The 14,293-nt window shown below is 60.4% G+C and overlaps 1 protein-coding gene across 1 annotated transcript; it reads left to right on the top strand.

Annotated features, from left to right (window-relative positions):
- On the top strand, nt 1-12,626 carry LOC120392715 (B-cell receptor CD22-like). Its single transcript, XM_039517484.1, has 8 exons — nt 1-250; nt 2,016-2,279; nt 2,703-2,984; nt 9,198-9,285; nt 9,639-9,678; nt 9,974-10,080; nt 10,800-10,890; nt 11,754-12,626. The coding sequence occupies exons 1-8, from the start codon at nt 1-3 to the stop codon at nt 11,871-11,873; spliced, it is 1,242 nt and encodes a 413-aa protein (XP_039373418.1). The 3' UTR covers nt 11,874-12,626.
- The last annotated feature ends 1,667 nt before the right edge of the window (nt 12,627-14,293 follow it).

Genomic DNA, 14,293 nt, shown 5'->3' on the forward strand with positions numbered 1-14,293 from the left:
ATGGTCAGGGCCGTGAGCTGGACACGGGAAGGGGGTCAAACCGTGTATCACTCGGACGAGGCTCGTGTCCACGCTGACTTCAAGGGGCGCGTCCGCTACCTGGGGGACCTGCAGCACAACTGCTCCCTGCGGGTGGCAGGGCTGCACCCCAGCGATCGGGGCATCTACCGCTTCCGGTTCGAAGTAGTGACCAATGGCAGCACCCGTAACGCATGGACGGGCCAGACAGGACAGCAGCTCAATGTCTCCGGTAACCAACTTCTGCCCAGCAGCCCCGGGTCTCTCTCTCTCTCTCTCTCACACACACACACACACACACCCTTTCTGCCTTGCTCTGCAATCCAAGTGGTTAGAGCTGGGAGCCAGGACTCCTGGGTTCTCTCCCCAGCTCTAGGGGAAGGGGGGATAGTGGTTAGAACAGGGGGGACTTATGGGTCAGACTCCTGGGCTGTGTTGTCAGACCCGCGTCCCCGTCACTCTGTCTAACCCAGGGCCGCCCAGAGGGGGGGGCAAAGGGGGCAATTTGCCCCGGGCCCCGGGCTCCGCAGGGGCCCCCAAGAGAACAGCGGAAGCTCCCGCCTCCGCCCCTCTCCTGGAGCCTCAGCGCATCAAGCGCCGAGTCTCCGCCGGAGCCCAAGAGCCCCGCCCCGATCCAAGCCGCGTGGTCAGGGGGCGGGGCCGGGAGCTCCAGGCTGAGCTCGGCTCCCTCCGCTCGGCGTGGAGCTCCCAGCCCCGCCCCCTCACCACGTGGCTCAGAGCGGGACGGAGCTCAGGCCCTGCCGGCCACACGCTGCAGCTGTTCTGCGAGGCGCTGAGGCTCCGGGTGAGGAGGGAGCCGGGGGTAAGAGGCTGGGGCCGGGGCGGAGGGGAAGCAGGACCTGCCGCCGAAGTGCCCCGAAGACCCGCGGCGGGGACACCCCCCCCCCGAATTACCGCCAAAGACCGGGCTGCACTTCAGCGGCGGGTCCCGCTTCAGCGGTAATTTGGCAGCAGGGGGGCCCCCGCCGCGGGTCTTCGGGGCACTTCGGCAGCGGGTCCCGGAACGGAAGGGCCCCCCCGCCACCGAAGACCCCTGGCCCCCGGAATCCTCTGGGCGGCCCTGGTCTAACCCTTGGCCCGTGCTGAAGAGCCGCTGAGACTGACCCTGCAGCCAGCGTAATGCAGCAGGCGTGAGGGGTCTCAGGGGGAGCCCGATAGTGGGACTGGGACCCTGCAGGACCCCCCGGCAGAATAGCAGAAGCGGATAAAATGTGCTTTGTTGTGGGGGTTTCAGGTGGGCAAAAAAACAGGCTGTGGGAATTGGCTGGAAAACACTAAATCTCACAAATGTATCAACAGTCGCCTAGTGGGGAAATTGCTAAATATTTTGTTTGAGCTTCTCTTTCCTCTCCATGTTTCTCTCCCTCGCTCCAAACCTGGGGAAATGCACCGGCCCAAGGCAGGTCAGAGACGTGTTCTGTGATAACAGGAGTTACAGTGTGTTTGTACCTGGCTCAAGCAAGATTTGTTTTATTCTTTTAGTGGTAAAAATTGGGTCTGAATTCCATTGGTATCGATCATATCTTCACCCAGCGGTTTCTGTCTGTCGGTTGGTTGGTTTTTAGCAGCGTGGGGGAATCTGTCTCTCTTGCGGGATTTGTGGGATCGAAGGTTTTTGTGGCTGGGAGGGGGGTGAAAATGCAAAAACCAAAGCCGGGCACTTGAATAACAGGAACGGGACAGAATTCAAAACAGTCCCGCTTAGGGCTCTGGTCTGAGGCCCGATGTGTGGTGCCCCCATTGGCGGCTGCCCCCCTCCGGGCAGACCCAGCGCTCCCCGTGTCTCAGGCCAACTTTTGCTGCTCTCCCCCATTGCCACGAGCCCTCATTGCCCCGGGCAGTCGAGCCCCCAGGCTGGGCCGCGCCCGCCCCCTGGGGGCTGCTCCCCGCTCTGCAGCCAGGCCGCGGCCCCTGGGAGGTGCCAGCCCCAGGGCCCAGCAGGGTTCAGTGGCTCCTCACCCCTCCTCTCCTCACAGACGATCGGTGCCAGCCCTCCCTGGGGCACCGACTGGAACCGGGACCCTCCCTCACCTGCTCCATGGGGGCCGCCTGCCCCCATCGCCCCTCCTGGTACGACCGAGATGGTGCACGGCGGAGCCCAGAGCAAACCCCAGGCAGGGCTGGGGTGACCGAGCTGCGAATATCCCCGTCCCAGCTGGGCCCCGGCACGACGCTGAGATGCCAGGTGGATGGATACAGGGATGAGTGTGACTCTGACCAATCCCAGCCCCTGGGGACAGGTGAGCTCTGCTGCTAGACATGGCATGGGTAGAGCAGGGGGGGTGGGAGCCAGGATGCCTAGGTTCTATCCCTGACACAGGGAGGGGAGAAGAGGGAGGACTAGTGGCTAGAGCTTGGGAGCAGGGAGTCAGGATTCTTGGCTTGTGTCCCCATTTTGGGGAGGGGGGTGGTCTAGTGGGTTAAGGTTGGGGAGACTCAGTGTCAGGACTCCTGGGTTCTTTCCCCAGCTCTGGGAGGGGAGTGGATATGTCGGTGAGAGCAGGGGGTGCTGAGAATCAGGACTTCTCGGTTCTATTCCCTCAAAAACTGTAATCTGGCTTTAGCAAATATTCCTGCCCCGTGGGACTGGACGGGGAGGGACCTGCCCCTTCGCTCAGTCCCGGGGCCTCTCTGACTAACTCTCACCCGACTCTCGCCCTCAGTCGCCCCCAACGTGCCCAGGGTCGAGGTTTCGTGGCCGGCAGGGAAGGCAGCGCTGAGGGAAGGCGACAATTTTACCCTGCGCTGCCAGGCTGCTGCCCTGCGGCCCATCGCTGGGTACGTCTGGTCCCGCGGGGACGTGTGGCTGCCAGAAGCCGGGCAGGATTTACGTGTTGACAAGGCAGCCGTCTCTGACGGAGGGAGCTACGCGTGCGGGGTCTGGGTCTCCGGCCCCGGCTGGGGGTATCTGAGCCTCTCTGCGAGGGAATCGGTCCAAGTTCAGCGTAAGCAGCGAGGGCTGGCGAGAGCCTCCTCCCTCGCAGCCCCCGATGCTCCCCACACGGCCTCCTGGAGCAGCCCGACGTGCCCCCACCTCATCCCCCTGCTTCACCCCACCCACCTCATGAGCCCCAGACTCATATTCCACCCCCACCTCCTAATAACCGGGTTTGGTTAATTCCTGTGCTGCTCCTCTAGGCTGGGCCCCCAACCTCCTCTGCATCACTCCCATGGCTGGGCCCAGCAGCAACACATTCAGTTTGTGTCCCCCCCCCACACCTGCCCTGGGCCCCCAGCCCCCTCCGGGACACTGCCCATCCCCCTACCTGACCCGGGGCCCCATTCCACACTGAGCTGGGCCCTGTCCCCTCCCACCTTCCTGGCTGTCCAGCCGCCTCTGTGCCAGGCCCTGCCCCTCCCTCTGCCTTGTGTCCCCAGACCCCTCTGGGACAGTCTCTGCCGCCCCAACTGCCAGAGACCCCCCAGACCCATATGGGCTAGTCCCCGTCCCACCCCTCCCCTGCCCCTGGCCCCCAGCTTGCTCTGGGCCAGACACGCTCCCCTCCCCAATTGCCTTGAGCCCCCAGACCCTTCTGGGGGACCCCTCCCCCTTATTCCCCTGCCTGTTCTGACCCCCAGGAGCCACATGGGCCAGGCCCTGCCCCTCGCCCCCTGCCCTGGATCCCTTCCCCCCTCTGGACCAGGTCCCCCCCACTCTCCGTTCACTCTCCATGTCTCCGTCTCACCCCCCAGACGCCCCCACAGGTGTCCGTGTTATGGCAGCACCGGGCACCAGCCTGCAGGAAGGGGAATCGGTGACACTAACGTGCAGTTACACCAGCAGCCTCCCCGCCCCCAACTCCTACGCCTGGTACCGGGGTGGCCGGCAGCTGAGGGGATCCCGGTGGGAAATGGGGTTTGTGACGCAGTAGGGAGCGGGGTGGACTGACCTGGGAATGTGTCTAGTTTTACTGGGACTGTCTGCATGGGGGATGGGTGCAGGGCCCTGACTTCCCCCCACGCTGTGACACCATGGCCAGGCATTTCTTTGTGATGGCCGCATAGTTTTGCTCCCAGGGTAGGAACTTTTTGCTCAGGTACACGATGCGGTGTTTCTTCCCCTTTTTGTTATCCTGCATTAGCATCGCCCCCAGCCCTGTGTCTGAGGCGTCGGTGAACACCATAAAGGGCTTGTTAAAGTCTGGGTTTGCCAGAGCTGGGCCACTGACCAGAGCTTTCTTCAGCGCCCGGAGAGCCCTCTGGCACTGCTTGGTCCAGACCACCTTGTCTGGCTTCCCCTTCTTGCATAGCTCAGTGATGGGGGTGGCTATGGAGTTAAAGTGGGGCACACACCTTCGACAGTACCCCGCCATCCCGATAAAGGCCTGGACCTGCTTTTTGGTTTGGGGAGCGGGTCAGTGTCTGATCACCTCCACCTTGGCTGGTTCCGGCTTTAGGCAGCTGCTCCCCACCCGATGGCCCAGGTCAGATACTTCAGCCATCTCCACCTTGCACTTCTCAGCCTTTACGGTCAGCCCAGCCTCCTGGAGTCTGTCCAGCGCTTGTCTAACCTGGGACACGTGACCCTCCCAGGGCTGGCTACAGACACAGATGTCATCAATATACGCCACAGCAAAACTCTCCACCCCCCACAGTAGCTGATCCACCAGGCGCTGGAAGGTGGCCGGCGCTCCCTTCAGGCCAAAAGGCCGGGCCAGGAACTCATAGAGCCCCAGAGGGGTGATGAAGGCCGATTTCAGCCTGGCATCTGCATCCAGCGGCACTTGCCAGTAGCCCTTGGTAAGATCCATGGTGGTGAGCTACCGAGCGCCTCCCAGCTTGTCTAGGAGCTCGTCAGGCCTGGGCATGGGGTAGGCATCAGATACGGTGAAGGCATTGAGCTTTCGATAGTCCACACAGAACTGGATCGACCCGTCCTTCTTGGGGACCAGCACCACTGGTGAGGCCCAAGGGCTGGATCACCCCCAAAGCCAGTATGCCCCTGATCTCTTTTTTTAGGTCCTGCACAGTTTTTCCTGTGACTTGGAATGGGGAGCATCTTACAGGCGGGTGCGATCCAGTCTCCACCCGGTGGATAGTCAGATTAGTGTGTCCAGGCTGGTTGGAAAACAGCTGTTGGTACAGATGCAGCACCCCTCTGATCTCAGCTTGCTGGGCAGGGGTTAGCCGATCAGAGAAGGGAATTGTTTCCAGTGGGGAGCCAGCTCTTGTTTCAGGGAATAGATTTACTAAAGGGTCATCTCCCAATGTCCTCCCAATGTCCACACACGGCCAACACCACATTCCCCCTGTCATAATATGGCTTCATCATATTGACATGGTACGCCCAGCAGTGGTGTGCCTGGTTAGACAGCTCCACCACATAGTTTACCTTCTTTAGTTGCTTGACAACCTTGAAAGGCCCTTCCCAGGAGGCCTGTAGTTTGTTTTTCCTCACAGGGATGAGAACCATCACCTGATTCCTGGTGGCGTAGGTGCGGGCCCGCGCCGTGCGGTCATACCAGACCTTTTGCTTCCTCTGGGATCTGGCCAGATTTTTCCTGGCCAGGCCCATGAGCTTAGCAAGTCTTTCCCGGAAGGTCAGGACATACTTCACCACTGACTTTTCATCGGGAGTGGTCTTCCCCTCCCATTCATCTCTCATCAGGTCTAGGGATCCCCTTACCCTTCTGCCGTATAACAGGTCGAAAGGTGAAAACCCGGTAGACTCCTGGGTACTTCCCTGTATGCAAACAGCAGGTGAGGTAAGTACTTGTTCCAATCCTGCGGGTGCTGGTTCAGAAATCTTTTTAGCATCATCTTTAGTGTCCCATTGAACCTCTCCACCAGCCCGTTGGACTGGGGGTGATACGCTGAGGCCCAGTTATGCCGGACCCCACATTTCTCCCACAAGCACCGGAGCAGGGCCGACATGAAGCTGGACCGTTGGTCTGTCAAGACTGTCTTGGGGCACCCCACTGGGCTGAAAATGATTAGCAGCGCATCTGCCACGGTGTCTGCTTTAGTGGACGATAAGGGCACTGCCTTGGGGTAGCGGGTGGCGAAATTTCTTACCCGACCGCGTTGTTTTGCTGAGAGGTCCCACTATGTTCATAGCCACCTTCTGGAAAGGCTGCTTTATGATGGGCAAGTGTTTCAAAGATGCTTTCTCCTTGTCCCGGGCCTTCCCCACCCTCTGACAGGGGTCACAGGATCGGCAATACCGTTGGACAGTAGTAAAGACCCCAGGCCAGTAAAAGTTCTGTAGCAGCCTTTGCCTGGTGCACCGGATCCCCTGGTGCCCTGCAAGAGGGATGTCATGGGCCCAGCACAGCAGCTGGCAGCGAGACTTCTGAGGTACCACCAGCTGCCCACGATCCCCCATGACTCCATCTCCCCTGGGGGAGCCCACTCTCGGTATAGGAACCCCTTTCTGCACAGGAACCTCTCCTTGTAACCTCTTCCCATCGTACCACACTGAGATTGGCCAGGTCCCTTAGCTTCCGCAAGGAGGGATTTTTTGCAACTCGGCCTGGAACTCAGCGGCTGGAGAAGGGATGGGGATCGGCTCCCTCTCGCTGGCTGGGTCGGAAGCTGCAGCCCCTCTGAGCCTTGTTCCTGGGCACTTCCTCCCCACCAGGGTAGGGTTCTGTGCATCCGATGTGATATCCTTCCCAAGAACAGGGCGTCATGCCCCTTGCTGGCTCTGGCTATGGGTCACGACTAGAGCGTTCTGCAGGTTGCTTGGCCAGTTCTCTAGGTTCCCCCCCGCCATTAACACCTTGGTGGGCAAATGGTGGTGCACCCCCGTGTCCGTGAGGCCCTTCTTGGCCCCCTGTTTCAGATGTACCCTCACCACGGGCACCTTGAATGGGGTCAGGGTCAGGTAGGTGTTGGGCATCACCCGATCTGGAGCTAACTCCTCAGGCCGGGCCAGTGTCACCTCAGCGCCCGTGTCCCAGTATCCATTGACCTTCCTCCCATCCACCTTCAGGGGAACAAGGCATTTGCTCCGCAGGAACAGCCCCGCACCCACCCTGTAAACTGAGAACATTGTGTCTGGAGCATCCAGACCCCCAGAGAAGCTGGTTGGTTGGTCCTGATGCCGGATGTTCCCCTTGGGAGGGGGTTCTCCATGGTTCCCCTTTGGGAGGTCCCAGGGTGACTTTCTCTCTGCATCATGGTGGATCTCATCCTATGGGACTTCTCCCTGCCACCCCCTGACTGGCTGGTCACAGACTCGTCAGCCAGCTGCCCTGCGCGTCGCAGGTCCTCTGGCTTTTTGCCCACCAACCACAGCTTCAGGTTGGATGGACACTGTTCATACAATTGCTCCAGTACCATTAGGTTAAGCACGTCCTCCCTAGCTGGGGCCCCATCTGCCCACGTGTGGGCGTATCCCTGCATCCGGAGGGCCAGTTCTAGATATGTGACCTCAGGGGTTTTACGCTCACTCCGGTACATCTCGGGAGTCAGCCCAAACTCGCGGGGCAGGGCCTTTTTCAACAGTTCATAGTTCCCTGCCTCCGCCCCTTTCATTCGGCTGTACATCGCCACGGCTTTGGGGTCCAGTAAGGGGGTGAGAAACTGGAGCCTCTGCCGGGTCAACCCTGTGCAGCTCGCAGGCCGTCTCACAGGCATTCAGGAAGTCATCTCTGTCCTCCCCTTCCTTACGCCGGGCCAGGACGCCCTTATCAAATCTCCATGCAGTCCTGGGTCCCCCTCACTCACCGCAGCCGGGGGGTCGCTGCTCCTCAGCTTGGCCAGCTCCAGCTCATGCTGTCTCTGTCGCTCTTTATGCTGCTTCCGTTTTTTTTCATGCTGTCTTTGTTTCTCCCGTTCTGCTCGCTCCTTCATCAGTTCCTGCTGCCTCAACTCCAGCTCTTTTAGCCTTATTTCCTTCTCCCATTTCAGCCACCTCAGCTCCAGCGATGGGGAGCTCCGCCGGGAGGATCCCCTGCTGGCCGGGGGGGTCATGGTGCCCGTGGTATTCACTGGGCTCCTGCCAGCCCTTCCCCTAGGATAGGTAGGAGGGGTCTCGGGAAGCCCGCAGCAGCCGGCTGACCACTCCCAGCTGGAACAGACAGCGGTGCCTGTGCTGCATCTGCTGGGCTGCTTCCCTCAGAGACAGAGATCGGTTCATTTGAGCGACCTTCCTCCTCCAGCTGGGCCATCAGCTGTTCTTTGGTGAGCCTCCCACTGCGCAGCCCCCTCTGCCTGCACAGCGCCACCAGGTCGCTCTTAAGGCGCTTGCTGTACACCTGCTTGCTGGCCCCTCGCAGGCCTGGGTGCTCGCCGCTCCCCACGCTTTCCAGGGGACCCCTTGTGTGCCAGCCCTTCTCAGGTCCCCACCTCTCAGGGGTTAAGCGTAGCTCCTCCGCCCCACGCTCCTCGCTGAGTCTTCAGCACAGCACGCCTGGTCCCTGTCAATCCCCCTTTGTTTCACTGCTTCCCAGTCACTTACTGCAGGACGCGCCATCCATGGGGTGCAGTAGATCCCACCTCTGCCACCAGTTGTCATGGAGTGGGGGGAAGTCAGGGCCCTGCACCCCCCTCTTCCGGCGATTCACCGTGACTCTCAGCCAGCCAGTAAAACAGAAGGTTTATTAGACGACAGGACACAGTCCCAAGCAGAGCTTGTAGGTACAACCTGGACCCCTCAGCCAGGTCCCTCTGGGGGGCAGGGAGCTTAGACTCCAACCCCGGGGTTTCCCTTCATTTCCCCAGCCAGCTTCAAACTGAAACTCCCCTGCAGCCGTCTCCTGCCACCCTCCCCCCAGCTCCTCCTGCAGCCTTTGTCCAGTGTCCCGGGCAAAGGTGGCACCTGGCCCCATCCCCCTCCCGGCTCAGGTTACAGGCTCAGGTATCGTCCCTCAAATAAAGTCACCCCCAGCTCTCCCATCCCCCATGCACACAGTCCCAGTAAAATTAGATGACAGTCCCATGCCCGTGCGGTGTTGCTGTGCGGCTGTTACCCAGCTGCCCTGCCCCAGATATGGCTGCATCTAAGCACCAAGTTACCCATCCCTCTGCAGTGGCAGCGTGCGGCTGTTTCGCAGCTCCCCACCCCAGAGGTGGCTGCATCTTAGCACCACGTGTCATGCTCCATCCCCAGGCAGCCTCACTGTGTGGTTGTTACCCAGCTGCCACCCATCAGCAAAAGGGCTTCAAAAATCTGCTGCAGGGTTGATCCAATAACCCTCGTTTCTCCTTTCCAGTCCCCGGGACACCCACATACATCATAGGACTTACAGTTGTGCTTGTCCTGTTACTGCTGGTGGGGCTGGTCGGCGTCACAGCTTGGAGGTATTTGTGCTTTGCAAACCGGTAATATCCACATCTCTGATCTCTGGCAATCCCCATCCCCTCCCCCTGGCCTTTGCCGGAGTTGCAGAGCCCATTCAGATGCATCAAAACCCAGCTGGGGGGAGGTGATTGAATGGTGGTGGTCGGGTCCCACACAGATACCTGACACCCGCAAGGGGCCTGGGCAGGGCTGGGTGGCCTCCTGGTGAAACGGCTGGGCTGGTCGTCAGGAGAGCAGGGGTCGAGCCCAGGCAGGAGGTTCTATTTTGTGGGAGCCTTTGTCCTGTTCCTTCCCCCCTGAACCGAAGCAGATGATGTTTTGCCTCTGAGCTGTTGGTCTCCTTTATTTGCAGTAAGATGCGGCGCAAACGCCAGGGAATGAGCAGCAATGCGGTAAGTGCGTCTATGGGGCTGGGAGCCAGGACTCCTGGGTTCTATCCCCAGCTCTGCTGCTGACTCACTGCCTGACTTTAGATGAGCTCTGTCCCTCAGTTTCCCCCTCCATAAAACAGGATCATAAAATCCCCCCCACACACACACGCGTACCTGAGCAGGACAGAAGGTCTTTCCAATCCCCTGGGTAGTTTATCGGGGTTGGGGGGCTCTATGTACATTTCCCTTTGTTATTACACATCACCGAGCAGTCCCAGAGCAGTGGCTCGCGGCCTCACTTCTCCCTGCCTTGCAGCACCAGCCAGGCCCGGGGGAGACCCCGATGTCTGAACACATCTACGAGAACGCCCAGGACTATGGCATGGGGCAGCCAGCCCGCCTGGCCCCACCCGGGCCCCCCAGGTAACAGCAGGGCCTGGCTGGGAGCTACTGTGCAGGGGCTGGGTGTGGGGCGGTGCCCACGTGTTAGGAGAATGTCGCCAACAGGAGCTTAATATGCTTCCTGCTGGGGGGCGGGGGGGTGTGTGTGTGGTGCCCCCTGCTGGAGGGATGAGCCCTGTTCGGGGCGGGGGCTGGATCGTAGCCAGCACTGCCTCCCTGACCCACCCCACCCCCGTCCCCTGCTGGGACTGGGGCCAGAGCCGCGGTCGGGAGCTGGGGTCAAGGCTGGGGCAGGAGCTGCGGCTGGGGCAGAGCGGGGCTGGCTGGGGCTCCCTCCCTGCCCCCCATGGGAGCTGGCCCTGCTGTGCTGCCCCGAAAGTTCCCCCAGGCCCTCCCATGGTGCTGCACCCCACAGTTTGGGGACCACTGCTCTACAAGGGAAAGGCCCTGTGCCCCCTTCCCTGTCCTGCCCTCGAGCCAGCCAGTCCCCTGCTCTGGGGCTGGATTGGAGCCAGTGCCCCCTAGAGGGGAAAGGCCCCATTCCCCAAATCCACGACTCATGTCTGCTCTGGGGAGCTTTAGCCCAGGGGTCCCCCCAGCCACTGACCCACAGGGGTTCTGAGCTGTCGACCGACGCAGCCTGTCCAATCCCCAGCCACGGCGCTGCAGCCGACCCAGCGCTAGCAACCAAATGCCTCACGCCATCCCCACCCCCCTAACGTTCTCTCTTTCCGTGGCAGCACGACCACCGAGCTGTGCCCAGGCTCTCCGGCCGGCACCGAGCAATCCCACATCTACAGCCAGCCGATGGACATGGGCAAAGTACCGCAGGTGAGCGACTCATTCCTCTGTGTACACGGGGCCCAGGACTCCTGGGTTCTATCCCAGCTCTGCCCCCTGTGAGATCAGCTCCCAGGGGCAGCGAGATCAGGCTGGGCTGCGTGCTCTGGGTCAGGGGGAGCACAGCTGCTGGGCAGGGCAGGGGAGGAGGCATCGCCCAGCAGCTGGAGGGCACAGAGGTGGGCGGGAGGCTGAGTTACGGGGCTGGGGCGTGACATGCAGAGGAGAGCGCCCTGGAGGGAGGGCTCTGTATCGCCTGGGGCAGCGGGACAAGCTGTGGGCAGCTGGCGTTTGCAGAAATATTTCATCCACTGGCTGGGACAGGGAATGGGGCCTGGGGCCTTTCCCCTGTAGGGGGCGTCAGCTCTGATCCAACTGCTGGTGACTCAATAGCAGCATTGCCTTGAGCTGATGAAGCTGCTCCATTAGACGGCAGGAGTAGCAGAGCTGTTATCCCCAGGGGGGAGCTAAAGGAGTTGCTCCATTAGCCAGCAGCGGTGGTAGGACTGTTATCCTCCCTGCGTATCTCCCACTACGGAGGTGATGCCCTTAGCCGGTGTGTTTCTGTCGACATAAGGGGTCTCCAGAATGCCAGGCGCTGTGGTGATCATCAAGGCTAAAATTGTGGGTGTGGGGGTTGTTTTTAGGAGACAGTGTTGCCTAGTGGATAGACCACTGGCTTGAAACACAGGATACCTGGGTTCTCTTTCTGGCTCTTCCGCCTGCCTGCTGGGTGACCTTGGCTAAGTGACTTCCCTGCCTGGTGCCTCAGTTTCCCCAGCCATGCCTTGAGCTCTGCTGACGTCAAGTTCCCCATCAGAGCTGGGGGTTTTCATTATTATTCTTCACCCTAGGGTGACCCAGACGAGGTCCAGTACTCGGCCATCCAGCTGCAGCCTCCCACCCAGAGAGCAGCGCCTGCCGCCGACCTCACCTGCGACCTCACCTGCGAATACGCTGCTATTAAGTGCTAGCATCCAGTTGCGGCTCACCTGGCGCCTCCCCCCAAATTCAGGGCAGCCCCACTGCCTGGGCAACACACGAGGCCGGGCTGGGTGATCTCCCCGCCCCCGGCTGAGCTGAGAATCTGGGAATTAGGCTCCAAATTCAGAGGTTTGCTGGATCTGGATTCAGCGGTTGGGGGGGTTGCTCCAAATCAGGCCTGGAGGTGGCGCCTTGCAGGGCAGCACAAAAATAATCAGTTCCCAGATCACTGGGAGGACATGAAAATCCGAGGAGCGAAGGATCTCAGGGTTCACAAGGTGTGGGATGGGGAGGAAGTCAGGGAATGGGGTCGTGCTGAGATCTAGAGATCCATGGGGCGGCCGGCCTCATGTGGCTGGGGCTGGAGGTGGGGTTTGGTGTTTGATTTTGTTCTGTGACGAGGTAACCAAGACTGAATTTTTTTAATGAAGAACCACAGAGAGAGACAGACCCAGAACAGCCAATGGGCTGGTGGGGCCGGCGCTGTGGAAGACCCAGATTCAAGCCCTTGCTCTGTTTGATTCACACTGGGACATCGGGGCCAGCCCTGACTGCCAGGGGAGAGCCCCCACTCTGCCCCTATGCAGCACAGCGCCCCCTACTGCTGCCCTGAGGCATTGGGGCCAGCCCTGCCCGGGAAGAGCACCTCCACCCTCCTTCCTGCAGCACAGCTCCCCCTAGTGCCGCTCTGGGGCATCGGGGCCAGCCCTGCCTGCCAGGGAGAGCCCCCCCCTCCCTGCAGCACAGCGCCCCCTAGCACCATGGTGTGGCATTGGGAAGACCCCCCAAAAGGGAACACAATGTGAGACACCGTGTGGATTTGTAAAATACATTTTATTTCCTTGGGAATACAAAGTCTGCTGGGTTAAAGTCATTAAACAGTTGGCACCTCACGGAACAATGATACACAACGAAACCGACATCGTTTTGGAATTAATCCAGCTCTCCTGATATGTCCGCGAGCCTAATTCTACCGGGGAGCAGGGCTGGCTAAGCCAGTGGCACAATTTTGTCCTGTAACACACGCGCACACACGCTACTAAAAAGTTACTGCGCTAATCCTGGCTTCAATTATTTTTTACATTCTTCCCTATTTACATAGAAGCCAAGAACGGGAATTGTCCACACGACTTAGTGTAAATCGACGGAGGCGGCGTCCTGGGTTAGGCAGCGGCTCTTTTACAAAGCTCTGGGAACACAAAGCCAAATATCGGGAGATGGAAACGAAAGCTGGTTGAATTTAAATGTTGGTGGGCGGGGGGCGGGATTCTGTGTTTTCAAACCAAAGAAGGCTCCAAATTGGAACAAAATGGCAAAAAATTCCTGCAAAATGAAAATTTGCAGCGAAAAAAATTCTTTTTTGGGTCAATGGAAACTTTTTGTTTCCATTGAGCTTTTTTATTTGCGAGTTGACGTCGTTCTGGGCTGTGGAAACAGGAGTGTCGGACGTGCGACACGGGCGGGAATTGGCCTGCTCTGGAGAGGCCGAAGCTGGAGACCCGTGTCCGGGTTGGGGCGCTGCCCGTTCAGTAAGGGGTGGCCCGAATGGAGAGTCCAGGGCAGAGCCAGGAGTGCCGGAATGGGGGTGCCATGGGGCCATGGCCCCAGCGCTTTCTACCGGACATAAGGGTCAGCGCCGGGTGGGGGGGAGGGGAGAGAGGCGCGAGCGAGAGGTGGGGTCTTGAGGGGAAGAGGCATCGCGGGAGCAGGGCCTTGGGGGAAGGGATGGGGTGGAGGTGGGGGCGGGGAGAAGGAGAGAAGGGGCAGGATCTCAGGAAGATGGGGGGGCCATGGTTCAGGCACTGGTGGCCCCCCCACTTTTAGACAGCTTCCGCCGCTCCTGGGGAGAGCAGCAGAAAGGGTCAGAGGTTTAGAAAACTTGACCATTGAGGAAAGATGAAAAGAACTGGGCCTGTTTAGTCTAGAGACGAGGAGGCTGAGAGTGAACCTGAGAACAGTCTTCACACATGTCCTGGGCAGGGGAGATTGTGGTCAGGTATTAGGAGAAACTTCCTAACTCTCCGGGGAGTCCCAGGGAGGTTGTGGGATCCCGTCCGTGGAGGGGTTTAAGACCAGGTTCGAGAAACGCCTGACGGGGATGGTCTGGGGCAGGGGCGGCTCTAGAAAATAGGCTGCCCCAGGCAGCGCGGAGCGCTGCGCCGCCTTTCCTCGGTCCCGCGGCGGGTCCCCTCTTCCCGCGGCTCCGGTTGAGCTCCCGCGGCAGGTCCACCGGAGCCCCGGGACGAGCGGACCTGCCGCAGGCATGACTGCGGGAGGTCCACGGGCCGCGGAACAGCGGACCTCCCGCGCGCACGGCTGCGGGCGGCGCGCGGGTCCGCGTTCGCTGAGCTGCCGCAGTCATGCCTGCGGAGGTCCAGCGAGCAGCCGGGACGCCCCCTCCGCAGTCATG

This window comes from Mauremys reevesii, unplaced genomic scaffold (genome assembly GCF_016161935.1).
Source record: "Mauremys reevesii isolate NIE-2019 unplaced genomic scaffold, ASM1616193v1 Contig110, whole genome shotgun sequence".
In the NCBI taxonomy this organism is placed as follows: domain Eukaryota; kingdom Metazoa; phylum Chordata; order Testudines; family Geoemydidae; genus Mauremys; species Mauremys reevesii.